A 27,896-nucleotide genomic window follows, 5' to 3' on the forward strand; every position below is an offset into this window, starting at 1 on the left:
ATGTTCTTCTCCTTGCCACCACTCTTTGGTATCTTTTTCTTTACAAATGAGGACATTTTTTCCCTGCTGGCTCTACTGTCAGCTCTCAAGAGCACAATATTTAGCCCCTAAATTACCCTTTTCTGGATTCAGACACTCTGCCCTAGCCCTGCCTGTTTTGCCCTAGCACTTTGCAGGACAGTGGTGGCCTGCCTAGTCAGACTATCTTGCTTTCAGGCCACAAGCTCTGGGAGACAGATCTCCCTTGATCCTGCCAGCTGGGCAGCTTCCACTCAGAATCCATCATCCTCTACTGTGTGCCTGTCCCTGACAGCATAGGGTGACACAGTGGATGCCCTGGCACCTGCTGCAGCCCACACTGGCAGGATTTATCTCTGGCCAGCCTTGATGACTTCAATTACTAGGGCCGTGTCTGGCCTTGACGTGGCAACAGAGCTTTTGTGCATTGTTGGTTTTGCTGCTAGGAGAGAGATATGTGCATCCCCAGGGGTTTGTGTGAACCAGCCTCCCTCTCTAACCTCTGTCTTTCTGGAAGCCTGAGAACGGCTCAGCAGTCTCCTGCCTCCTTCCCTCCTGCCTGTGCTCTATTCCCAGCTGCCATCACAGCCTCAGGCCTCACTGTGGGGAGCTGCTGCTTTTAACATTTGTTGTGCCAAAAGCACCCGTTTGTGCCTTTCAGAAGAGTAGAGAGGTAAAAATGCCAGGATGCCAACAGCCTTGGTGCTGGACATGAGGGCAAAATGCCAGGACTTAGATTCAAGTTTCCTCTCAGCCAGCCTGGAAAGTGTAGGAGCCTACTGTGAAAGCACTGTGATGGTTTCGTAAGCTTTACTCACCAAGAGAGAGGTTGCAGTTTGATTATGAAAAGTCTTCCTGCCATGTGGGATGCAAAGAGTGACCTGCTTCCTGACAGCCACATTCATCCCTTGCCATTCCCACTAATTGTGGAGCTGAGCAGGGGAAGGGGATAATGAAGCTCCTTGGAGCTGCCCTGGGGAGACCAAGGGCATCATGTCAACAGGTGGACCTATCTATTGATTTGTTAAGTCAACAGTTCTGTCTGTGTTTATAACCAATTTCTCTTTCCAGAGTTAAGGCAATGTGCCTTCCTCTTCCCATTACTGTAATGCACTGCTTCCATCAAACATGAGCTGTTTGGTGGATAGAGTTTCTGTTGGTGTTTTGGTATATCTCACAATTGTCATTCTCCACTATGTTAGCTTTTGGCTTTCTTGGTTGTTTTTCCTTTCTTCTTTTCCTCATTCTGCAGGACTGCAGTCTTTCTGCCTGTCAATTTAGCTAGATATACTCCAAGCACAAAGCTGTTAGTGACTGTAGTAATGACAGTGTTTTATATAGACCCATCTAAACTAACTTTAAACTCACTAGGTTAGGTACTGTCACCATAGAAGATGTTGTCACACTAAAATCACTGCAGCCCTTGTGTCAGGAGCGGTGTAGTTATTTATGCCAGCATCACCAGTAGACTGTCATTTAGCAGAGTTACTTTGCTGGCAGTATCCTACTGTAAAATTAGTGCAAACTAGCAGCAGCACAGACAGGTTGCCATGCATCCCCTTGCTCCTGGGTGATAGTGCTTTGTGAGGCAAATATATGATGCCACTCATTTCTCATCTCTCCTGCTCTCTGCATGCTTGTGCAGAAAAAGGGAAGCCCAGCATGGGTGCCTACTGCTCTTGGATAAGCTCTTGATCTCTTTTTTTTCCCTAAACTGTACACATGCATCTTAGCTGAGCCATGGCAGTGTACCTAGTGATCTTGGTTAGCTAATCCTAAAGCTCTGTGTCTTTCTCCACAGCTAAAAGAGCAGAGGGAAAGAGAGAGACGACAAAAGAAAGCGAAAGCTGGAAGCATCTCTGAAGAGAGTGGGGAGTTTGACGACCTGGTGTCAGCATTAAGGTCAGGTGAAGTCTTTGACAAAGACTTATCCAAGCTCAAGCGTAACCGCAAGCGCTCGGGGAATCAAGGCTTAGAGACGAGCCGAGAGCGGGTGGTGACAAAGCTAAATTATTAATTACAAGAGGAAGAAAAATAATCAACCAAAAGAAGGTGATGAAAAAGTGCAAAACAAGGAAGATGAATGTGTGCGATGGTGCCTGGCTGACAGCTGCCCCCAAAGGGTTCCTTTGGTCTGTGGCTAGAGACGTTACCTTTCCATGATCAGCTTTCCTCTCATCCCTCTTCTGCGCTCCTCATTTGAACTATTCTAAAAGTGCCTCGGTGGAGCCAGCAGGGCCCGTGACTGGACCACACAGAGCTGACAGATTTGCTTCTGGGAGTTTCTTGTGTGATCAGCAGCTTCGTGGTGATGACGGAAAGTACTTGGGCCTTGCAGACTGCCTCAGGGCTGAAGAAAGATAATTTTCCATGTGCCAAAGTAAAAAAAAAACTAGTCACGATCTCCATCTTGCTGATAACAAGCGAGACTAATTGCAAAGCAGCTCTGCAAACAACTATTGCTTCTTCAGGATCTAGACTCACCTTCAGGAGCTTGTCCAGATGAGATTCTCAAGGTTTCCAGTTCTCTTCCAGAACTGGATTTTATAAGCCATCTGTTAGCACGTGAAAAATGCTTTCGATCTCATGTTCTGTGTAGCATTTTAGTGTGGCCTGCACTGTCCATAGCAAGTGATGCTCAGAAGGAAGTAATCAAGTTCTGGAACAAATTGAAATTTGAATATCAGGATCAACATAGAGGTTACTATGCAAAAAGTCTTTTAGACTGTGCTTGTCCAGGAGCAAGTTTCTGGACTTTGTTGAGAGCTGAGCCTCAAAGCTATGAAATACACCTTCTAGGAAAGAAGCTCTGGCTCTTTAGAAAACTAAGCCACTGCCAGTTTGGGATTACAAGTAGATGACTCTGGAGCCTGTTGTCATTGCTTAAGGGTGAGAGGGAAACAGTGGAACGTTTCCTACCTGTTTGTGGAAGATTTCTTCGTGCAAGCCAATGGAAATTGGGAGCTCCTTAGTATCATCCACAGGTCAAAAGTCGCAAAAAGCAAACAGGGTCACTGACTGCAAGAAATGAGATTTCTTTTCCACTTGATGCTAGCTGTGATTGCTGTCGGCATGAACTGGTCTTTCTGCCTAACAAGCTGACTTTCACTGCACACACCCTACTCCTGCCTAGGGGAATGGCACAGCTCAGTAAGAGATGAATGGTGTCAAGGGAGAGCCTTGAAGCCTACAGCCTTTTTCTTGGGATGAACCAAAAGAGAGTCTCATAATGGAAACTGAGAATTTTTCCAGGAGGACACAGAATTGCGTAAGCTAAGAAGGCTTTGGAGATGGATTAATTTGTAAGAGAAAAAAAAAAAAAAAAAGATATTTAAGCTCTATGTAAGAAACACATAGTGAAAATGCAAAGAACGCCAAGAATTCCGTATGCCTTCATGGCCCTAGGAAAGGGGTTGGATTGTGTGGGCTGTCATGGGCTCCTTTTATTTTTATTTTTTTAATCTTGTCTTCCTCTTTGATCTTCCCGGGAGAAGGAAAAGAGGAAAAGAAAGAAATGGTGATAGATTCTTCCTCCTAAACTGCAAGAAAAGAAAGAATCTTTTAGAAGAGGGACCCACCACCTACAAACTATGCATCAATAGTCAACAGCACAAAATGTCAAGGAATCCCAGGGAAGTGAAAGAGCTCTATTTGTCACTTTAATCGTTTGATTTTATTTTTCTCTGAATGTCACTTAACCTCAGGTTCTGCACCGAGTCTGCAGAACAGAACTTCCTCTGCCATGCACGCTGCCTGATCAGTATTACGCGCTACCAAAATTGGAGAAGCAAACTGTGGTGGTTGTCTGAACACTTTGAGGGTAAAATAATTATGTAAACTATGGAAAGAAGCAAAAAAAAAAAAAAAAAAAATCAGAATTTTTAACCTCTAATGTTTCATTGTTTACTGAATTTTGAGTCTCCCAGCCCAGAACTTCCCTATGTAAGACATTCCAGACTGCCGCGCCTCTGTATAATACTCATCGTAAAGAGCTGGTATCTTACAAGAGCTGGGTGCATTCTCCTCCCTTGCTACTCCACTCCCCTTCTGGGATTAGCTATTAACAGCAATGCTCATTGCAGCGGACACAAGCACCTTGTAGAAGAAAGACTGTATTTCATAAAGGGTTTTTGAAAGTTTAACTCTCACTTTTTTAAGCATTTTTATTTTAAATGACAAAATGGATTTTTAGAAATGTCTCTTGTAAATTATATTAACAAGCTCCTTGCTGCTCCCTGAAGTTAGACATGCTATATCCCAGCCCTTTTTGTTTGTCTTGTTTTAAAGCATGCCATATAACCTATGCCGTGTAAGCCATACAAGAGGTGGTAATATGTGCCAAATTGGTATACAGCTGAGGTTAGACTTGGATAATCCCTGAATTCCAAAGATGATGCTTTCAGGGATTGGAACTTTGTAGTTTTTCCACCCTTCTTTGTTCTCCCTGGGTTTAGGACTCACCCAGAAATTCAGGTGTAGTGCCAAGGGCAGCCCTGGTGCAATATGAAGTGACTCCTGGCTCTGTCCAGCTTACAGCCGCTTGCTTGCTCCCCAGGTACTTGTTTGATAAGGCAGGCTGTCAGCATGGCAGTGCTGTCAGAGAAGAAACAACTCAGGACAAAACCCTTGAACATGAATACAGCATTCCCCCCACGCCAGTATTTGTCAAACCAGGTTTATGCTGTGCTTTTTGAAACTGAAGTCACTTTGCCAGGCCACAAATGTAGCAAAAGCAGAGAGACAGCCATAAACCCTCTGTCCATTTTTGTACACAGTTCAAGCCCGATTTCAGGAGATCTTGTATGATGGTGTGCAGCTCTCCAGCCACACTGGCAGACTAAAGAAAGCTGCTCTAGTTCTGACACCTCCTTGACTCACACACAAATCATGAGAGATCGTGCAGCTCCTGTAAATTGGCTGTGGGACACTTATGGGGATGGACAAAAAGCTCAGAGTCATGCCACTGATTCAATGCAGCTCAACTTTCTCAGCACTCCAGTGCCCCAGACTCCTGTTTGGGGTCTGTGATGGTGGCTGAAGGCTTCATTCAGTGTGCTGGACAGTCTCCCCTGGCTCTTGACTCCATGGTAAAAGTTCATAAAGGGGGTTTTGGAAAAGCTCAGTTGCACTCTGAGGCAAGCAGTGATTTTGTAGAAGCGGTGACAAGAACAGAGGCCCACTAATTGGTCTACGGTATGAGATGAGGCTCACTACACACAACATAAAGAAAAAAGTTGGCTCTGATCGAGGGCCTGACGTCAGAGTCTTGCTGAAGCCAAGTTTGTCCTTGCTTCTCATCTCTTGGGTGCAGCGGTGCATCTATGCTCTGTTCTTCAGCAGCAGTTGTGGTAGAGTTGCCGAGCACTGAAAGAGAAAGGAAAATCTAGTTATTTGTCCTCTAGTGCTAGCAGAGCCTGGGCCAGTGTAGCAAGCAGTTGTATAACAGAGGTATAACACTGAGGGATAAATTCTTTATTGCACTGAGAGCTGAAGGAGAAAGGGCCTGCTTCGGTCCTTGCACCAGTGCCTAGCACCAGCATTTTAAGTGGAATCACTCTGACTTTACAGATAACAGGAGGAAATGGAGACCTGAGAAAGGAGGGTATAATCAAGGGCTTGTTCTGCATCCTGCAGAACTGTAGTCTTTGCTAAGTATATGATAAAGTTCTTCCCTCCCAGAAGGGGAAGTGCTTTCTGGCTCTCTAGATTTTGTCCCTTGAGGTCTAGTGCTTGCTCACTCACCTCTGTGTCTCTGAGTTCTTCTTAAGCAGGTTGCATTAGGATGGTCCCACAAAAGACTGAGAAATTCCCTCCCTCTCCCAGTCCCTTTGATCTGTGTCACTCCTCAGTCAATCATAAATCTCTGGAAAGGCTTCAAGGTATAGTGACTTCAGGGCACCAAGGCCCTTCCATGCCGTGTAACACATCTATCATCTGGGCACCGGTTCCCTATGAGAGCAGAAGGAGGACTAGTGTTCAGGAGTGAGAGACTCTCCACTATGGAGACGACCCGAGCGTCCTTCAGAAGCATTTCTGTAATGTATTCACAGTGTCTGAGGAGGGGAAAGGAATTGTTATGGGCTTTGGCGGGAGACAGTGGAGTGAATGTTTCCCTGATGGTCAGCCCTACTGGCTGAATCTTTCCTCTTCTTCAGGAAAGCTCACACTGAGCTGGGTTGCATGGGAGAAGCTTGTGTCAGGAGTTTCTGAGGGAAAAGGAGATCAGTTGTACAGTTGATGATGTACATGATATATGCAGTTTCATTTCTGGGTTGGTTATTGTTTTGTTAATTTGTTTGGGGGTCAAATGATTTTTTTTTTTTAAAAAAAAAAGAAGAAGAAAAGGTTTTAGGAATCTCTAAGGGGAACCTGTAAATCTGACACCTCTATTTATTTTGCCTTATTTTAGTTTGCTATGTTTGTATGTATACACTGCATTACAGCAAAGACTATTGAGACTGTGCCAGGGCATTACACCGGCTAGACAGCTGGCTTGGCTATTGTGCAGCAAGCTGAGCTAGGCAGAGGGATGTGTGTGAGAAGCCTTGGTCTGTGGAGAGAGGCAAGAAAAGAACCTTTCCTTTTGCATTTGCCCTCATCACTATCCCCCTGGTGATCCCGGTTCTGGGAAAGAGTGCATTTTAAAGCACGTAGTGAACTGATGCAAGGTGGTTATTTTAGAACACCTTCTGCAAAACCTGTTTATTTCTCATCCCGAATCATGGTGAGAAGATTGAGAAGAGTTAAGCTGCACAGTTTCTCGCTCAAGCTTTACCCTTCCACACAAATTCTGCCCATAGTGCCAGAGAAGTTTAGATAGACGGGCAAAAGTGGTTCATGCCCCGTAACTTCTCAGTAGAGTTAACTTGATGGTGGAACAAACTGGGACAGTTCTGCTTCCTCAGAACTAATATTCCTTCCTATCTTTAAGGCCAAGGAAGAAGGATATACTCTACTTCCCCTCTCTCCTCCTCGACCCCACCTCCTCAGATTATCTGAGGTAAACAAAATCTTTCTGCTGGTTGGTTATCTACTCATGGAGTCTCTGGCAATCACCAGGTGTTTGGCCATGGCTCTTGGGCTTCTGTACTTGATGTAAGAAGTTTCTGTCTGCCTGCCATCCAGACAGGTAGCCTCCATTGGCCACCTTAGCTTCTGTTATCAAGGGTTGAAGAAGCCAACCTGGGTGATTTGGCTAACTGAAAATACAGAATTTAATATATGTGTGTATGTATATATATATAAGGTTAACTACTACTCTTTAAATAGTAGTTTTGATGACCAATATCACCTGAAGCTGGCCAGATTTTGCTCAGTGTGCCTGCTGAGAGAGATACCATTAGTCTAGCCTGCTGACTTGGCACCTCATTTCATGAGAGAGTCTGGATGCTTCCGAACCAGAGTCTTCTGTTATGAGTGGTACTGTAAAATAGATCCACTGTAACCAGTGCAAGTTGCTCTGGGTTTACACCAGCATAATTTAAAGCAGCATCTGGATCAAATCTCTCTTTTAGGCAGTTTTATTTCTTTACAAGATGTTTGACAGAGCTTATGAAGGGCTTGGTCCTTTCAGCTGTCCACCACTAGAAGCTCTCACCCAAATGATCTAGAAAAGCCTCTGTGACAAGCCATTCTCCCTCCTTCATGCCTGCCCGTAAACAGGCTCTTCAAAAACCTTTGCAGCTTTTAGGAGGATTGCAGGGAGCTGTCAGGTACGTGGGTCGCTCTGTGCTCAATACTCCCCCTTCCAAACCATCTTCATCTTCAGTCACTCTCCTCCCCCCTAACCCTGCTCAGTTTGAAGCTGGCAGGCCACGCTGGGAGGTGCCCCTGCCCACCAAGCCAGAAAGGACAGTGCTGCTTAATGAAGCGGGAGGTTGTGTGCTGCTGTAATGCCTTGGCCTATCCTCATTTCTTAGTCAGTTTAAGTGAATTAAATGTACAAGTCCTGTAGTGTCCTTTTTATCTGTATCTTTTTATAAGAATATACTGCAATACTAAAAAAAAAATCCAAAAAACACACCAAAAGCAAAAAAAATTAAAGACATATTGCCCCCATCGTGTCTCAGTATGTTTCTTTGTAGTTGCACTTTCTCTGCATTTAGCTGGAAAGTCTGAAAGGCGAGTTGGAGTTTGGGTGCACTTTTTTTGCTAAGTTCTGGCTCTTTGGTTGAAGAGCACACAGTTCTTTAGGTGACACAGTTACTGCAGAGCTGGTGAGAAACTTCACCGGTTGTCTGGGGCAGGGAACAAGCAACATGTTGGAACACAAACACATTTACCCCCACACACACATCCCTTAGATGGTAAAGAGCTAGTCATGGAACCACTAGATTACCATTTCCAAGGGTCTTCTTAATAAAAGAACATTAGTAGTGTCCTGTCGTTGCACTTGGAAAAGATGTAGGTAACACAGGAGTTCGCTCAAAGAAAAAGAAATTCTTGTAAAATGAAGACAGTCTTGCTATCTAAGAGTTTATAATCCATGTCTGGACACAACTAGTCCAAGAGAGGAAGGGAGTGCAGGGCTGCAGTGCTGGTTGTAAGCTCTCTTACTTTGCTGAACAACATCCTGACAGCAAGAGAGTGACTCAGAGGAGGAGGGGGCAGGAGAGGGTTCCTTCAAAGGAAGGAGTTAAATAAGGCCAGCTGAAAAGCAGCCAGGGAAAGCCAACATCAGGAGTGAAGCCTTCAGGGATGTGGGAGGGGAGAGAAGTTAGACACAGAACAGCAAGGCGAGCAGGAGGCACACAGGGGCTAGGGCTAATTTGTGGCTGAACTGAGGGACGTGCCAAGGAATTCCTCGGAGCTCAGGGGCAGAACCTTGTTTTCATCTTAGGCACAACGCATGCAGCTGTTTCATTTACACATGGATCTCCCTGTCTCTGTTAACAGAAACAGCCTACTGACAAAATTCATCCTTAAGCCACAACTTTTCATGTTTATCTTCAGTCCATCAAAGGGCAATGGTTTAACCGTGAGCTCCTGAGGAGCTCATTCCTGGCTTCGAGTAGGAGCCTCGCTGGCTCTGCAGCACATCCCTGCAGTACAGGGGTTCCCAGGGACCCCAAAGAAAGCCCCAGCTGTTAGTTCTGGCTCTCAGGTGGGAAAGGCAGTGGAAAGGAGCAAAAGTAATCAGGGGATAATTGCTTGCACAGGCAGCAGATGAGAGTCTGAGTGCCGTGGGGGAGGATTCTTGGTTTATATTTGTTAAAAGGGCTCTCACTTTTTCTGACTTGATCTGTTGGGCTCAGACTTTACTAAAAAGTCTAGCTATGAGGTTCTTGCTTTACAGATGCAAGGGCAGAGGCAAAGAGATGTTTCTGAAATCCATGCATTGCATGAGTGGTAGAGCCAGGCTGAAAATGCAGGGACCTCCCTTCTTTCTCTAACAGTTGGGTTTGCCTAGAGGAGGCCAAACCATTGTTTTAACTTATGTTAGAGGTGAAACACAGTGTCATTTGAAGTCTGCCTGCTTTGAGCAACTAGAGAGGTGACCTACCTGAATTCTAACAAGAAGATTCAGCTTTCTTTAATATTTTGACTGGTGTTGGGGCACACAGTGAGGGGCTGGTGTCCTGCCCTGAGGATGGGTTCAGCACAGAGGCTGTCTTCCATCCTCCCACTTGGGCACCTTCCCCATGGTCGTGGATGTTCCTGTTGTCATCAACAGTGTGCAGAAGCAAGGTAAGTGCCTCATGGCTTCTTCTGCCTAAATCTAGTGTTGGGGTTTGGCTGTCTTTAATGACTGGGAGTGAGGAGGAGGGTAAGCTGGGAAGGGCTCATTGTTTTTTTCCCCTTCTTTAACCTTTGGCTTCCGTTTAAACAAAGATGACTTTTGTCTTTGCTGTAGCAGATATGGAGCTTTCTGGGAGAAATCTGCTTGGCCCTTTGGGAACAGATTTCTACTGCTAGGAAACAGAATAATTAAAGTTTGTCTTTTTTTTTTCCCCTGCAAAGCCCAAAACTTTGGCTTTCAAAATTGTCATGCTAGGTTTTTTTGTTTGTTTGCTTGTTTGATGTTTCTGTAGCTAATGGGTTTCTTGCTGTTTTCTCTAAGACATAGTTACTTTTTATCTCTACTGTAGTCAGAGTCTCATCAGGAGGTAGGGTCCTTTTTGTCCTCTTTTTTCTTTTTGTTTTGTTTTTTCCTCTGACCCTTTACCTGAATCTCACACAGACTGCTTAGGAGAGATGAGGGTGATGCTGCTGTGGAGCCACGTAACTCTGCTGAGATGTTGCTTGTTACCTGTTTTAGAGGTCTGGTCCGTACAAGCACCAGACTGAATCTTCCTATAAAATAGTAAGGTAAAGATGCAGCAAAAAAAGCCAAATGCTTTGTTCATGTGTGCCTTGATGAGGGAATGAAGCAGAGGAGGAATAAACCAGGGGAGAACATCAGTTCAGAGTAATTAGTTTTAATCTTTTGTTTCCTGGCAAGGTCTGTTTATGATGGGGTTTTTTTGTCTTTTTAAAATAAACTGAAGTTTGAAATAAACTAAAGGCTTTGAAAGAAATTGTAACTAGCATTCTTCCAGAGGGTTAACCTGTGCTTTTTAAGGACAAGTATTTGTTCTCCTAAAACTGAGCTTCCCTCTTCTTTCCTATGCGTAATTAATGAGGAGGAGTTGTCTGGCTAAAATTAAAAAATCCTTTCCAGTCATGATAAAAGCATAAAAAATGATACATATGTATTGAGGAGTTCCAGTTCACTTACTGCCTGTGGGCTGGATGCTGGCTGGGTGTGAGAGAGTGGAGAAGCTGCAGGGTCCCAGCACATGGGCTGTGGAAACTTGTTGTGAGCGATGGGAGGGTTCCTGGGGATTCCCACTGCATGTAGTTACTTGGGGTGAGGAACAGGGTGCCAGACATCCTCTAGCAGCCAGCCTACCCAGGGATACAGGGCACTTCAGCATCTGGTCTCAGCCCCAGCTTCTGCAGTCCTTCCCTTAGGTGAGCTCTACTGACCAGGGCTGCCGTATGCTTCTGCAGGGCTTGAGCTTAGAAAGCGTTTGGCTAAAGATGTATCATTTTCTGGCGTATGCCCTCATTTATATGCCCCACATACCAGTCTCTTCCTAGAGACATCATGTGAGGTAGCTACTCGTACCTGTAGATGTCCTTCTTCTTTTTCTTTCTTTAAATGGTGCAATTTAAAATGAGCAATGAATTGTGCAGCTTCCTGTCTCCTTCCAAGACAACGCTTCTTCCCACTTGGTCTTGGAGAATCTTTGTGCAAGTTGGAGGGCTTGCACTGAGACAGCTGCTGCATTTTTCATACTGTGACAATGTTGAGCCCTGGGGATCCAGAGGGGTCTGAAATGCTGTGATTAACTTAATGTGGGAGCCCAGGAAACGTTCTTTGCCCACCTTGTTTCAAATGTGGGGCATAATGGTGTTGAGTCAATTCTTTGCAGTGCTCATAAAAGGAGAACATGTCTCTAATTACATGAGCTCAGAAAAAAACAAAACCACAAAATGGGCTGGTGGAGTGGGGTGGAAAGGACTTTACATAATGCAAAATGTGGAAAAAGGCTTTTGTCTGTCTGAAACGTCTATGATCAATAGTGGTTGGGTCTGTTGTCTTACAACAAGACCTCTGAGTCCACAGAGGTACAATGGAAGTGGCTATTCAGAGCAGTTTCCCCAATGGCTGAGGCAGCTGCTGGTCAGGGAAAGCACAAGAAGTCATATAGAGGCTGTAGAGACCTGGGAAGCGAGGCTCATATTAGCCCTGGACACCACTTCCCATGGGTCAGACAGGGACCTGCATGTGTTGTGAACCATGTGATGTTACTGCCTATCCCTGCAGAGAGAAGGACTCCCTTCTCTCTGTGCTCCTTGTAGAGACTTAACAAGATTGTAGGGGGGAAACTGTGATTGTTGGATTTCTTGAGGTAATAGGGTCTTGTGCTTGAGGGATGCTCCCTACTTGCCTGTTTATAAGTAAAGGATCTGCCTTGCCAGTGGGTCTGCAGGGTCATGTTTTATCATCCTCCCATCTGGGAGTATTGTAAGGATTGGCTTGGATGTCCCATGAGAGACTGATCATCTGAGCACTTGCCTATGGTGAACCCATAGCTCATGCTCTGATTGCTGTTTTCTGCCAATGTTTTGAAATTGTGGCTCCTGGAAAGCCAGTGATTTGTAAAGCTATCAGAAAGTCTTGAAGGTATCAGAAGGTGGACAGTGACTGAGGATAGGAAAAAAAGATCAAAGGCTTTTGTGTGTTCCATTGCCCACACAAAGAAACAAACAAAATAGGACGAAAATCATTGTTCATCTACTTAAAACTGAAGCTATTTTTCATTTCTGACAATAATGTAAAAGAATAAAGATGGATTTCCCTCTTCATCCCGAGAAGGTTAAGTGGTCACTGGATTCAAGAGATAAGAAACAGTGCTCTAAAGCATCTGTTTTCTACTGCATATTCCTGTGACTGTGAACAGGCCTGATGAAGGCTGTGCCTCGCTGGCTGCTGCTTGCATGCAGTGACCTTTGGATATGATGGGAACTGTCAGCTCAGCCCCTGTAGAGTTACGAAGAGTTTCCAGGGGAAGAAGTAGGAGTCAGCCTAGTGTCTCTAAACCGTTGGGCTCATAGTCAGCTATTATAACTGGCCATGAGTTTCCTTGGGTAACACAATGTTTGTATCTTCAGGCAACTCTGGATCTGCTCTTACTTTGTAGAAGGAGCTGGATAATCCCTAAAGGCAGATTTTTCCCAGGGTCATCCAGTCTAGAGTTTCCCTTCCTTTTGGGCTCTCAAGAAGAAAAAGAACTCTTCAAAGCCATGTCTCATTCTGCTGCAAACTACACTTGCTTCTGCCTCTGGTTCCCTTCAACATCTGAGCCCTATCCACCTCCCTTCGTGCTCTTGCAGGTCCTTTCTGTTGCCGTGACCCTTTGCTTGCCCACCTTGGGCAGATCTGCTGCCCTTTCTCTATGACAGTAGCAGCTGTTGGAGCTTGTTACTGCCTTGGGCTTCAGGTGAAGCCCCTCACAGAGGATCATCCCTTCTACAAACACTCTTATTGTGTGCTCAGCCTGACTTTGCATGCAGGTGCTGCCCTAATGGGGCAGGAGTTGTCAGGCGCAGCACACAGCACTTCCCCTCGTGATCTGCTAGTGGTGTAGCTGTGGCTCATCTGGGCAGCAAATATTAAACATGTAGTATCACTCTTTTAGAATGGTGGTAACACCTTCCTTCACTCTGGTCCATGAAGTGAAAGCTGCTTCCTAAAGTGGAAAGGCAGCCCTTTCTGCAGATTAAGAGCTGCCTCTGCAGTTGGAGGGATAGGGTAGCCTTTCACTGCAGAAACAGCTACAGCACTGAGGCAATATGACATTGGGACCAGAGCTAGTTGTGACCTTGGAGATGCTGATCTTGTGCCAGCTCCTGGGGTGTCAGTGCTGGGATGCATCAGCAAGCACGTCTTGGACTTGCACCAGGGTCAAAGAAAGCGAGTCCAAATTGCAGCTTGTCCCATAGCTGCGATCTTGTCCCTGTTAGACAGCTGCCAGTTCCCTGTCTGTTCCTGATTAATCCTCTCCCAGAGGAATGCTGACCAGCACATCGCAGAGCAGGATGGGATGAGGAAGGGGATAAAACAGATATTGAGTCAATCTTACTCTCTGATTTTTAACCCATACTGTCACCTTAGTCCAAACAGGAAGACAGCAGGAGTTTGGACAGGGTTTAGTGGACCTCACTTAGTGCTTCACAGAACAGAACCAGTATAATTACGAGCAAATGGATGTAATCACAGAAATAGCTGAGCTGTGATGAGGGGAAGGCTCTTTCCTGAGAGCTTCTCACAGGAGCGGTAGTCATTTCTCTTCCCTTCTTATCCTGTCTGCCCTTTCTTTCAGCTCTGCAATGAGCTTTGCCACCTCTGAATATCCACACTTCTCACAGTTGTTAGAACAGGATCTGGGCTGTCACTAACACATGTGGAAGCTTTCCCTTGGGAGGAAGGGAGGTGAAATCCTCATCTAAGCTTTGGGAGAAACCGAGGGACAAAAGCCATCATATCTGCTAAAAGCAACCTTGTCAACCTGGTGGCAAACATTACCTTGTCCAGACACATGCAAGATGTGAGGAGCACTCAGGCTTGCAAAACTGTCTCCAGGTGCTGGCTGCCAAGTGCACAGAACAACAGGAAGGCCAGGGTAGTGTCCCCAGCTGCAAAAAATAATTGAGTGACTTGCCAAGCGTGACACATTGGTCAGACCCATATCCCTGTGGCCAAGTCCTCCTGATCAGAGTCCAGGGCTGTAGTGGTGGAACTGTCCTCCTCTTCCTGCCTTGGTTGCAACAAGCTTTGTGGAATGCCAGGGACTGTCTCTGCTCATAGCTGGGGAAGTAGCAGCTCATGCCTGTGCTCAGGACAGGATGTGGTCCTCAGGCCACTGAGGAGCTGGCATAAGGATTTAGGGGCAGCAGCTGTGCAGACACCCCAGGCTCCACAGTTGTTCCCCCCTTTTTCTCTGTTGCTTAGCTGTCATCATCAGCTGTCTCCTTTTCTTCTGCTGCTGTTTCTGGGTCTGGTTCAGACTTCTTTGCCATCTTTCCTTGTCCCACCTTCACATCAGCCCTCAGGTGCAGAGCAGAGAGGTTTGGGGCTGAACCCCAACCTCCTCCTTATGGCCTTCCATGAAGCCACCTCTGCCATTCCTGGGAGCTTTGCTTCCCAAGGGTTTCAAGGCCCTCCCAGCCCTGACAGGTGCAGGGGCTCCGCCGGTGTCCACACAGTCCTTGGGAGAGCCTCAGCTGTACACGTATGGAGACACATTGTCTGAGGGATGAGGCTAAATCTAAGCCATGGTAAAACCCCCTGACAAGCAGCTCGGGCACCAGCTGCCCTGATGAGCCGCCAAGCTGGTTCCTGAGCTGAGCTATGTGCTGACATGGACGTGTCGGGTGGGGGAACAGGTGCCAAGAGCATATCCAGGGGGAAATTCTTGCTGGTGCCATGCGAGGTTGGAGGAACACTTGCGTTTTCCCCTTCCCTTCTATAAATGATTTTTGTGAAAACAGGTTTCTTAACTTGGGTTGCAACAGGGAGAGCTAAATGTGCTTCACGGCAAAGACTAAGCTACTAGTGACACGTGAACTGGAAGAAAACCTTGGCTAGGTTAGACAGGAGATGAGCCTCGAGAATGCAGCCTGTCCTCACAAATTATGTTACGGGGCTTTTCCCAGCCAGGCTCAGACGTGTATCAGATGCCCGGTTGGATGTCTGCTGAGGGCTTTCCCAGGGCTGCCAAGGCAGGAGGTGCAATTGCTGCTATGAAACCCTCATTCCCTGTCATAGCGGGGCACTCCTGCTTTTGGCTGAGGTGCTTGATCTGAGCCTGCCTTGCCAGAGAGCTGCCTTCCTCGTGGCTGAGGACACATGAGGCATTTTGCCAGTTCTCCTACAGCTCGGTGTGGGTGGGGGAGTCCAGGACATGGGGAGTCCTGTTCCTGCTGCTGGTGGGAGCACAGGAGTGCTTGCTTCCCACTCCAGCCAGCTGGGTTTAATTTTAGAAACACAGTGCTATCTTAGGGCATCTTTTTCCACGGAATGCAAGTCTTTGAGTAAATAAATAACAGCTTTGTGGAGGTGGAGTGACGGCCCATAACCGCACTGCAAAACACGCACTGGGCGAGTTGAGCCTCATTTCGCTTCCATGTGGAACTACTTTGTACAGATACAGTGGCTGCATTGCTACCTCCCCTCCTTCAGTCCTCTCTGGAGGCTGAAGGCCTGTGCATTGATTAAAGAAAAATAAAACCACCTTGAAATACCAGCCTTGGACAAGTGGAAATGAAAACTCCTCCAGCTGCTGGGGTTCAGTGAGAGTTCTCTGGTATATGTGTGCAAAAGCTATGGTTTATCAGTGATGGGTTCTTGATGGCCATGCCTTTGCTGCACCTGGAACATCTCAGAGGGATGTGCTCTGAGGCATCCTCAGCAAGCCAGGAGGGAAATAGCAGGCTGTAAAGATGAATGCAAAAAACTGGAGTTTAAATAGCCCTGCCAGTCTGGCTGGCCAACAGCCTTCTGCTTGCAGTTGTGTTGCTGATGGCTGAATGTCCTGGGTGTGTCCTTGAAAGTGTGTTTGCTGGCTGGAAAGCCCATTAAAACCATTTTAACAGAGCAAGAGCCCATTTTGGCTGCTCAGGTCCGGCAGCTCCAAGATGTCTGCATGGCATATGTTGCATAAGCTGCTGGTAACCCCATTCCTCTGAGTCAGCCAAGGTGAGCTCTTCTGAAGCTCCTAGTCTGAGCAAGTCCTTACCACAGTGGCCTTCCTTTGAGGTAGGGACATCAGAGATGCATCTAAATCTGCAAGATGGAACTAATGGTGCCAAAATTGCCCAGACTACTGGCTACTCACTTTGCGCCACTCCTGCTGCACACTTCTGCTGTTGCTGGGACAAGATGGTGATTGAGATGATGGGACACTATGCTCATAAAGGAATCAGGTTGGGAGCACCTACTTTTGGTGTATTAGGAGCTGGCAGTAGTGCTTCTAGGTGTCTCCTCAAAAACAAAGAGGTGGTGAGACTGCCTAATCACAGAGGTATGAGTGAGCTCTGGCAACAGTCTTTGTACTGAGTGGTCTTGAAATCAGTGTCAGTAGCTTGGAAAAAGCATCATGTAGCATCCTGGTGCCACATGTGGTTGGGATGCTTGAAGAGGTTTTCTTTATGGTCTTTCCCTCTTAAGAAGACAGTCTTATCTTGTCATTTTTCCTGTAGCCCTTGGCAGCTGCACTTCCCTCTGCCTTGGTGACATCTTCCCTTCCCTGAAGGATTTTCCATGTGGTGTGGTTCTGCCTGCTCCTCTTTTGCAAACTACCTGGCTAAGCCTTCTCCTCTGCTTGGCTTCATTCTGCTGCTTCCACCGATATCACAGGCCTAGAGGGAATTTTATTTTTGTAAACCCTCATGCAGGCTCTGTGCTGTGGGGCCAGGCAAGCTCTGCCCATGTTCTCTGTAAGCCCAGGATCAGGGCGGCCCTGGCAGCAGCTTGTCTTTTCCACTGATCTCAATTAACATTCAGTTTTGGCAGGATGGAGCCTTTCAAGCTGCCAGTTGCAATAGGAGACATGAGGCTTCAGGGGCAGCAGAAATTATTCCCTTCCTTCAGCTCATTTTTTGGATCTGGGCTGAGGATGGCCTGAGGAGTTCATCTGCAGGAGCCAAATGAGCCACACAGAGCTAAAACGTTTCCATTGAGCCGTCAGACCCAGGGTGGGGAGGCTGTGGGTGGCAGCTGAGGAGGTGGCGGGAGGGGATAGAAGGAGGGAGGGAGAGTGCAGCTCCATGTGCTTCCTCGAGACAGCAGCAATTCCAGCCTTGTTGGAGCTGCATGTGAGGAGGCACATTGAGTCTCCAGGCGACGCCCTTAATGAAACGGGAGTTGGTTATGGGCAGAGTGAGTGGGCAGTGATTCACAGCTCTGACTGCTCACTGAAACCACCTCTCCTAAGCTTGACGGGAGCAGATGCTACCATCCACGTCTCTGCCTGGTGTGAGGCTGTACAGCTCTGCTGATGTTGATGGAGCTTCGCTATGATGTGCACTGGCTGGTAACTGGCCTTGGGTACCACTAACAGGGCAGCTGAAGAGCTGATGGCATGTGTTAACTTTCCAAGCATAATATTAACACAACTTTGCAGCTGTGATCCTCCTGCTGTTCCTCCTTGCCCTCCCCTGCCTCCTGTCACTCTAGAAACTCTGCTTTTGCTGGCCTGTGTCCCTTTCAGCTATGTGTCCTGGAAGTATCAGAGGAATAGAAGAGAATGTTTCTGTTGCATCAATTTTTAATACTAAATCCATGCAGGAACAGCTTAGTGGAACTGAGAGTTTCTGGTTTTCAGTGGGTTCTCCAGAATTTGAGGATAAGCTCTATGCCTTTGATGGAGCTATGGATAAAGCAGTTGTTTCTGGATGATTTTGGGATTCTGGGAGCAACTCTCAAGGAACAATAAAGTGTTAAGCTTTGCTCTGTGGCGCAAGTGTTGTGCGGATGTCTCTGCTTGATGGCCTTGGCCATGCCATTGCAGTCAGGCTGTGTGCATGAAGCTGAGCAATGCCTGCTTTGTAGTGCAGCTCTGCCCAGGGCAAACATCAACAGTGTCTTGGAGCATCCATAGCTTTCTGTGAATTTCCACTCAGCTGCGCTTCACAACTGTTATTTTGGGTATCCTTTGCTCTCTGAAGGAGTAAACAGGGCAAGTACAAAAATAGAGATGCTAAACCAAAAGCTTTCTAAACATGGCCCTGGCTGTGTGGAGGGGTAGGGGAAGGTAGGGAGAGCTGGATTTGTGTCTTGGCTACCACTGTTTAAGAACGTTGCAACCAAAATAAGAATTTGCTCTTATGGCAGCGTGCACTGAGCTCACTGACAGCCCTTCAGGCCCAGCCTGTGGGAAAGGATTCAGCCGCTCCACCCTGTGCCTTTTTGGACTCTGGCTGCCATCATTGTTGCTTTGCAGTGTTCCTCAGATCCACTGGTTTTGAGACCTAAGTTGAGGCATTGACCTGAAGTCTCCAAAAAACTTATGAAAGCCCAGTCACCTCTCTGCAAACATCACATCCTCCAACTGTTCTTAGGTTCCCTGGAATACTCAGCTTCTCTTGGAGCAAGGCTCTAGAAAGTGGAGGGAAGTGAATTTTGTTCCCATTTAACTAACTAGCAGTCCTGTGTCCTGGCCAAAGCACACATGATGTTACGGCCATTTTTAAGCTGTTACAAGGAGATACAAACTAGCAAAGAGCCAAGGAAGGTGTGGGATGAAGCGCCAGATTCTGTTCAAAGCCTATTGAGTAATGTCAGTGACTTACAAAGAATTATCGTGGGTCATCAGGGGCTCAGAATAGCTAAAAAACTAATTCCTCTTTTCAGTTATCAGCTGTTGTTGCTTTTAGAGTTTGGTTTTGAGTGGCCTCCCTTCAGAAGGTCCTCTCCTAAGCTATTTCAAGCCGCCACATCTTCCCTCTATGCCCCATTCTTCTTCCCTCAGCACTTTTTTAAAGCACTGCTCTCCAATGTAGATTTCATGTTTAAGAATACTGAGTGAGCAGCCTCTGATGATTTCTCCTTTATATGACACATCGAACTTTTTCCAGCGCAGTTTGGGGGATGGGATAAGTAGCCTCAGGATGTGGCCACACAGGAGACAGGCCAAGATGTCTGCTTATCCAGTCACAGGCTGGATGAACATTGAACAGGCAGTGATATGCCAAGGGGACATGAACTGGGAAAATCCACCTCCAAATTAGGAAGTGGCTCCTAGAAAAAGGATGTAAAGCTTTGTGTTGTCCTCCTAGGATCAGTAGCATTTGAGACAGACCCTCCATCAGCACAGCTCCTGACAGTACACCTGAGTTTCAGTGCATGCTCCTGCAGACTACGAGGGGGAGCTCCAGAGGCTGCAGCTGCTTATACTGCTCTGCAACATGAAGCAGTGCTGTTAAACACAGCCACTGACTGGGAAGAGGCATGTGGGAGAAGCTGGAGTAATGAGGACAGATGATAAACTACGATGCTAAGGCTACAGAATTAATCAGTTTAAGAAGAGAGAGAGATACATTTCACTCAGGAAAAAAAAAAACAGAAATACTGGATTCCTCATAGCAATGTTGTTATGACTGATCCCTTGCTAATTATTGACTAATTGCTGCAACTTACAAAGTCTGTCTTGTTGCTTGTCCCAAGTTGACTATTCATAGAAGCTCCTGGACTGAAACATAGATGTTCTTTTGAATGAATAAAAAGGGTATTCAAAGCAATGTGAAACATACTCCATTACAACTAGTCTTTATTAAAAATGCAGTGGACAAAAAAAAGCAGCCAGCCTCCAAAAACTAGTCAGTTATATTACACCCCTGTCCACCCAGAACCACTGAAACATACCAGGCTAGCAGCTCACTTCTCTCACACAATGTTCTGTTGATTCATGCTTGGTTTATTTATAAATGTGCATAGTTTCAAGACATGATAATGTAACAGTGAGCATGAAACAGCACCAAAGGCTGTCTGCCCAAAGCTTCCAGCCACTCTCAACTCAAGGAAGTAGTGAAATGTGCGTTGGCAGCAAGGTGTGTGTGTGTGTCTGCCATGTGTGTGCTCCCATCCCTTGTCTGGTCTCTAGTTTACAACAGGAGAGAAACCTCAGGAGCCAAAGAATCGTGTGACCCAAAGCATAATTTTGTTACTACTGCATCTATCTGATTTCCTTCTTTTCATTTTGAAAACTATCTCTAGACTGGGTAGAGGGGAGGGCAGGCTGTGTTGTGTGTGGTGAGGGGTCATTTAAGTCAGTAAACTTGGCAGGTTACGCTTGTGCTTCCTTTCCTTGGCAATCTGTTTCCACGCTGAGGTAAGGAAACTTTTGCACTATGGGCACACAGATGAACACCATCTCCTGGGTTTGCAGTGTTGGGGGGTGAGGATTATAAGTGCTGGGTACACTCCTGAGAAGGACGAGTGTGCTACTAATAACTTAGATCAGTGCCATCAAGGGAATCAGAACTATAGATGTAGAAATGTTTATAGAGTTTGGGCACCTTCCCCTTTCAGCTGTAGCTGTTGCAAGTGTCACTGTATGTGCATTACCTCACAGTGCAAATGAGTAACAAATCAATTTAATCCACCTGCAATGGAAAAAGTTCCCTCTGGGGTAGTTGGTGTATGAGATTACTAAAGGATTTGTAGTCTCTTGCGCCCTCATCTTAGATCTGTGCTTACTTTAAGTGAGCAGAATGTGCGTGACAGCATGGTGTGTGCTTTACTGATGCTCAACGTAGTTCACCTTTATGTCACGAGAAGCAGCTACTTGCAAAGTTCAAGATGCTTTTGTGGTAGCCTCTGACATTATTAGAGCTTTCTTCATGTCTGTGCTTATGGAGAGGGAGCACCCTGCATATAATATGCAACTTCACATTAGCCATAAGCACTAGAAAACAAGCAAAACAAAGTTAGAAACACCCTGTTTAGAGCACTGAAATTAACATTTGAAAAGGAGTAACTTCTTATCTAGGATAGTCATCTTTAGCCCGGAGAAAAGGAAGCTCAAGGGAGACCTCACCACTCTCTACAGCAACTGGAAAGGAGGGTGTGGTGAGGTGGAGGTTTGTCTCTTCTCTCCAGTAATGAATGACAAGACACGAGGAAATGGGCTCAAGTTGGGTCAGGGGAGGTTGAAATTGGAGACTGGGAAGAACTTTTTAATTGAGAGGGTTGTTAAACCCTGGAATCGTTTGCCCAGGGAGGTGGTGGAGTCACCATCCCTGGAGATACCTATAAGCTGTGTAGATGAGGTGCTGACGGGCATGGTTTCATGGCAGGCTTGGTAGGGTTAGGTTAGTGGTTGGAATTTATGATCTTAAAGGTCTTTTCAAAAAGAAAGATTCTACGGTCAATTATCAAAGCTAGTTAATGCTATGTGACAGTGGCCACTGGTACATTTATGGGGATGCTTTAGTACTCTGAGGCCAGAAGACTTCATGACAGCATATTAGCAAAACATGCAGGAAAACACTCTGGCTGAGAAAATAGCAACTACCTTACCTGGCCAAGTGGCTACTAGTCTTAAAATTTGTTTTACCTTTCAGAACTGTATAGGTTGCTGGCTACTAGTAGCTACATGGTTAAGATAAAAAAACCTGGGAGCTTTCTGGGGCTTGGTGAGACATTGATTTCCAAACTCAGTGAGAGTTGCCACCTCCTTCTGTGCATGGCACAATAAAGCCTGTAAGCGTGCAGGCACAGGGCCTCAATTCATTTGACTGCTAAGGTCAAAATGCTGGAACATGCTTCTAACATTGTAAAAGGTGACTTTCAGATCAAAATAATCTTCCAAACCCAGATATCTTCTTTTTCTACATATTTTACAGAGTGCTCAAGGCAGAAAACTTGTTTCCTTTTAAGACTGAGATGTAGCTGTTTCCCACTTGAAGGCAAGAGAAGCAGCAGCAATGCAAAGGGATGGGAGCTGCTCCAGGCCGCTCCACAGTTCTAATCTCCACTCTATGGTAAGGTTCCTAAGCTAAGTTCTTTTCACTGTCACCTTCTAACTTCAATTAAGGAGGGACAGACTGATTGACAAAATTCTGAAATCTTAATCCTTGACTTAAGAGTAATTGCCAAATACCAGCACTTGCTTTGTTTCCAGAGCTCACAGTTGCGTGGTACAATGACAGCAGCTGGGAATATTTCACAGCAAGAAGAAAAAAACCTAAATCTCAGAAGCAGAACTTGGAATCTTTGCTCAAGCTCATGGTGAGGAAGGTAGTGAAGTGCGCTGAAGTGAAGGTACGGGCTGAGTGGAGAAGTCTGTCCTCTAAAAACCACAGGTGGTTATCAACAGGGGGTTACGTGGCTTCACTGTTCACCCAGCAGTGAGCTGACAGAGTAAGGCAAAAGTGGAGATGTTGGGTTGTTGTATGGTACTCCTGCTGAGGTCTCCAAGCCTACTAGCTGAACAAAAGCAGTTCTGTAAGAGGCTGAACATAAGCAGTGGTAACCTGGAGGGCTGGAAGTGTCTGGATATGATCTAGGCCCTTGAGAAGTCTCCCCTCTGCCCACCTGTCTTACTAAGCAATTTCACTTCTTTGATTACAATGTCATGAGTAACTGCTTTGCACATGTCATACACAGTCAGGGCAGCCAGGCTGGCAGCTATTAGAGCTTCCATCTCCACTCCTGTCCTCCCCCAGCTCTGACAGGAGCTGCGAATCACTACTGCGTATCTGACCTCATCCAGGCTTAGAGACACCTCAACGTGGTTGAGAGAAATGTTGTGACACAAAGGGATCAACTGACTGGTCAGCTTGGCTCCCTGAATTCCTGCAATCTGGGCTACTGCCAGCACATCACCCTTCTTCACCTGGTTCTGCTTCACCATCCCAAAAGCCTTCTCACCCAGGCAGACCACAGCACCCGCAACGGCACTTCTTCTTGATGTTGGCTTCCCTCCAACATCAACCATGGTGGCCCGTCCTTCCTCATCTGTGTGAGTCAAGCTGTCGGAGGCATGAGGGACCTCAGTGTGAGATCCCAACCATCTGCTAGAGAATTTAGATCCTGCACTTGCATCTTGGGACTGACAGTCCACAGAAACTTGGCCAACAGGAGAAGCCTCAAGGCACTTTGTGTCAAACGTGAAGCTTGGGGCCTTCTGGAAGACACAGTAGCCTCTGAGCTGGGTTTGTAGAATTCCTGTCGTTATGTGCCACTGTTGCTCTGGGTGAGATCCTGGCAGGAAAAGTTGCCCTGTAAGCTTATTTTTCATTAATGCTTTTCCTTCTTTGGGTAAACTTGCTCTCAAAGTCAGCCAATAGCTAAATGTGTGGCTCCACTGTTTAGAATTTTGGGGATTCTGTAGGGCATCTTGGCATAGTGGGAACGGCATCAAGGCAGGCTCTGCGGGGGAAAAAAAAGAAAGTAATGTGAGAATTAATACATATTACTAACTGGAAAGCCAAGCTAAGTCTGCAGTAGCTGAGACGCTTCTCAGAGCACTGCTTTGGGGCCTTCCATATTGCAAACACATCAATAAGCCTGTGAGCACCCAGTTATCTCCTCAAGCTCTTTCTCTCTCATCAGTTCCCCACACTTGCTGGTTTATTATTACAAACCCCAAGACTCTAAACACTTAATTCCAGGTCCCTGACAAGAAGAAACAACTTGCTTTCAAAAAGTATCAACAGCTACTGAGAAATGGCAGCCTAGAAAGCTTATAGGAACATCAGTTCTGAAGAAAAAAGCAAGTTGCAGCATCTCTGCATCTATTTGAGACTGACCCAGCACCAGTCTTCTTTTGAAAGCCTGACAGGGTTAATAGGAAACTCTTGCACTCAGCTTCTCAACTCTGCCTTTCCACACACCTACCCTCCCAGCACAGGCAGCTGCACTTCCTGCTTTCATCTCCTCCTGCAGCGAAGGGTCATGCCAGCTCTTGAGGACAGCAGGGACCAGAAACACCCGCACCTGCAGCTGTGCTGTCTGCAAGCTCAGAGGGTGGCTCTGTGATGAGGAACCTCTCATTACTGCCTGCTCTTACCCCATTAATGACAGATGAAGTTTCAGCACTGGAAAAACCACGCTCCCCTTATTGACAGATTTTAAATCTACTCAGAAGCATGTTCCAAGTTGAGCTGGCAGAGCTCCCAGCTGGCAGAGGTAGTAAGCCCTCCTGCCCCTTTTCACCATTTAATCTCTTGGTTTTGGCAGTTGCTCAGGGCCAAATGCCAAGTGTCAGGACAGAAGGAGCCTTTCTCACATAGAAGTGATACGTTTTGTAAAGAGAATGCAGTATAGAGGTAAGTGGCTAAGTCCTAGTTTACCAGTCTTATTGATAAGCACGTTTTTCTGTCGTCTTGGAGCTCTTGCTCTTTCTGCTCTGAGAAACATGGAGTTAGGTTTTGTTCAGTAACATCCTTGGGTAGGTCTGGTATTCAGAGACTCCATTACTCACTCGGGTGTTTTCAGCCTGCCCACAGGTAAGTCAAAGCAGCTTCCTGGCCCCTCTGCATCCTACTGAGCCACCTCTGCTGCCCTGACCCACGGGTATCACCTTGGGCTGTCTCTGTGGCAAGAACAGACATGGTGTGGACAGTCCCTTGGTTGTGTCACGCCCTCTCTCTTTTTATAAAAAACGAACCAACCAATCTCTTCCTCATTAGTCTCAGCCTCACCTAGAACAAGGCTGATGCACTTACTTAGCACCTTCTTTGTCCAGAGAAACCTCCAAATGTTGATCTGACCATGCCAATTACTGAAGCTTAAATTAGCCAAAGATTTCATGTTTGTTTGGTTTTTTAAATCCTTGCAAGGATAGAAATTCAGGCAAAGGCCCTTTTTGATCTACAGCTGATGGTGTAGCCACTAAAATTAAGATTCATGCAAACTTAGTGGTAATGTGTTCACCTTCAGAGGAACGGGATTAAATGGACCTAAGCATTTTTGAATGCAGCATTTGAATTCTTTAGAAGAGCACAGAAAATTGTGCTTAATCTTCCTTTCTTTCTCTTTATACAGTGGGACCTAACCTGAATATTCCTTTTGAAATCCAGGTACCGAAAATACTCCTCTCTTCTGGATTTCCTGATTAGCTTCAAAGCTGAAACTACACCACTAGCCATGTGTCTTTTCTTTCAGAAACTGGACTGCAAAGGCAGACAAGTACTTACATAGTGTAAACACACACAGGAGCAGGGAAGAGAGAAGCACTGTTTGCTCAAGTGGTAAGTAAAAGACAGGAAGAGACAGTAATGCAATGCAAAGCATCTTTGCTTTTCCTAACAACCTGCATTTTGTTCAAGTTCTACCTAGTCATCTCTATCTTCACCCAAAATGTTCATGTACCTACAAAACAAAAAAACAAACGTTTTTCTGTAGCACTATATATAACACAACTGCAACCATCTGACAAACTGCTGCTTCTTTTTGTCTATTACTACACCTGAAGTTTAATTCTGTCAGTTTTCAACTAGCACAATCTCAGAGAAAAAGAAGGTGGCAGCAGACATTTAAAATTCCCATAACTGAAGTGAACCCAGGAGAAGAACAACCTGCCAAAAGGAACATTTTGATTAAGGGAAACAGGATATAAACAATATAGCAAAGGATCAGACACCAGCAGTGCAGGGAAAAAGTCAGGTTTGGCTAACTGGGACTAGCAAAAGTAATTAGTGATTTCCACAGCATTCATTAAGTTTCATTAAATTAATTCCATACACAAAACTGGCTGCTGGCATGCCAGCATTATTTGAAGTTTAAGTAATTTAAAACACAATTAGGAAATCTCCTAATGACTCCCCATGTGTCACAGGGGGATTCTCTCCACTCATCTACAGTCTCTCCACTGATGCAGTGACTGCCAGCAGTTAAGTCTCTGAGAGGACGTGGAACAGCTGGGGGAGGACCAGGACAGGCTGCCTCTTACTCTGTCAGATAACGTTAAAGCACTTTTCAAGAGGAAGTTGGACGGATTTGAGCTGTAGACATCCAAACATTGCTATAAATGCTAACTTTGGAACATGGGGATTCTTTCAAAGGCATCTTGAAAAATTATGTAGGCCCCAGTAAGCTGTCAAGACCTTAATACTGTGTTTTGTCATCTTTAAAAAAAACCCCACACCATACCAGAAGTGTTTTCCTCATGAAGCAAGTTAATGCACACTTTAAAGAAAAAAAAGCAGAGGTCCCCTTTTCCTGGAACACAACGCAGCAAGTAACAAAAAAGGCAAAAAAAGCAAGCAGAGACAATCTTGCATCACTGAATCCATTCATTTCAAAACTCTACGTGGAAAATGACTGCACTTTAAAGGAGAGCAGCAAACTAAAAACATTCCCAGTGAAAACCCATGGCAATACCTCTGTAGATCATATTTCCTAATAAATGCAACAGAAGTAACAAGCACTAGGGTCTTGGTTTAAAAAAAGCCCTGCAAATTGTATGTTCCCCTACCCAAAGGTACCTGTTTAAAAGCTGTGTTTTAAGCTGCACAGCATCTAGCCTGCTACAGAGCACAAATGGAAGGGATGGATGAAAGTTTGAGTTTGAAACAATGTTCATCTCCTCTACTCTGGCTGCGTATTTTCTTTCCCCCTCATCAATAAGAAACAGCTTCCAGTTACTCTCATAATGCTAACTCTTGCAAGCATTTCTTAAGTCTAAGGAAGAAAAAAGGTATTTGGGAAGATCACCATCTTACAAAACAGGAAAACAGGCAAGGAGGAGGAAAAAAATCACACTGAAGTTGATTGGGAAGTCAGTAAGAGAACCCCAGCAGTGCCACATCGCTCATGAACAGAGCTTGAAGCAGAAGGGAGTGTTAGCAAACATCTTCAGTTGACAGAACAGGAAGAAATGTTCTCAGTCCAGAGGGCTGGTCAGATACTAGAAACTACAGTTTTCATGGCTATGTCCTCAGACTTTACAGCAGTAAGTGGACATTTCAGAAGAATGAAGGCCCAAGGTTCAGATTCTGAAGTCAAGTAGTGGTGAGGTGGGAAAACTTGCATTTTTGTCAGGTTACTGGCTTATACTATAAGCAAAATTGCACCTCTCAATCCAGAGATATAAGTACATCCTGCATCCTTTACACTTAAATAGCAGTCTCCTCAATTTCCTAAAACTTATAAGTTACTATATTATTCTTGCTAAGTTCAAAGGAAGCAGATAGATAGGAAATAAGACGGGAAATCTACAGATCACTTTGGAAAATGTAATGCACCCTCAAAATAAGGAAAAAAAACCCCAGTACTATCAATCAGAAGACAGGATAAGGCTTGGTAAGGACACCAAATCTTTCCTCCTCATCCACTTCAGCACAACTGCCTTTTAAGAAACCCATTTCTTTCTCTAAACCTAAGCCAGAACCAAACACAAAGTCAGACTTAAAAGCCCAATCTGTTCTGCTCCCCCAAAGACAAAAACCAAACAAAATCATTGTATGTTTATTACGTACTGATTTGTCACCCACCAATCAGGATCATTGGCCGGTTTTTCATCTGGGAAATGTTAAACATGCCTAGAAATAAAATAAGGAACACATAAAAATCCTAGCTTTTCAGGTTTTAAGTCATGCATCTGGTTTATATACTTAAGTTTTCTGCTCTTCACAGTGCAACCTGCATGCTAGGAAAACTAAAGCTCAGTGATGACAGAGGGAGCTGGAGGAGGGGTCATCTAGCATGGTATTATTTAAAAGCACAGCTGATACAGTCTCCAAACATCCAGCTGCTATGCAGCTACCCCACTTTAGAGCCCTTTCCCAGAAAGCTTTTCATAACCTGAATTACAGTCTACTTACTATTCAAAAAACATGGGATTATCTTGTTTCTTAACAACAGTGTTTAACTGTACTGGTTC

At 45.5% G+C, this 27,896-nt stretch overlaps 2 protein-coding genes across 4 annotated transcripts in view; one reads left to right on the forward strand and one right to left on the reverse strand.

Annotated features, from left to right (window-relative positions):
* DAAM2 (dishevelled associated activator of morphogenesis 2) overlaps positions 1–8,076 on the forward strand; it is a 178,200-nt gene extending 170,124 nt beyond the window's left edge. For both annotated transcript variants that reach the window (XM_061991273.1, XM_061991274.1), the window contains one exon: positions 1,820–8,076. In XM_061991273.1, the coding sequence (XP_061847257.1) occupies positions 1,820–2,035 (216 nt within the window). In that variant the 3' untranslated portion in view covers positions 2,036–8,076. The remainder of the gene's footprint in view (positions 1–1,819) is intronic.
* Positions 8,077–22,482: 14,406 nt separating this feature from the next.
* MOCS1 (molybdenum cofactor synthesis 1) overlaps positions 22,483–27,896 on the reverse strand; it is a 31,748-nt gene continuing 26,334 nt past the window's right edge. The window contains exons 10-11 of one of the 2 annotated variants that reach the window (XM_061991275.1): positions 27,508–27,555; positions 22,483–23,440 (exon numbers count right to left, since the gene is read on the reverse strand). In XM_061991275.1, the coding sequence (XP_061847259.1) occupies positions 22,572–23,440; positions 27,508–27,555 (917 nt within the window). In that variant the 3' untranslated portion in view covers positions 22,483–22,571. Of the gene's footprint in view, positions 23,441–27,492; positions 27,556–27,896 lie in introns of both variants that reach the window. The other variant, XM_061991276.1, reaches the window with a different exon arrangement.

This window comes from Colius striatus, chromosome 2 (assembly GCF_028858725.1).
Source record: "Colius striatus isolate bColStr4 chromosome 2, bColStr4.1.hap1, whole genome shotgun sequence".
Classification (NCBI taxonomy): domain Eukaryota; kingdom Metazoa; phylum Chordata; class Aves; order Coliiformes; family Coliidae; genus Colius; species Colius striatus.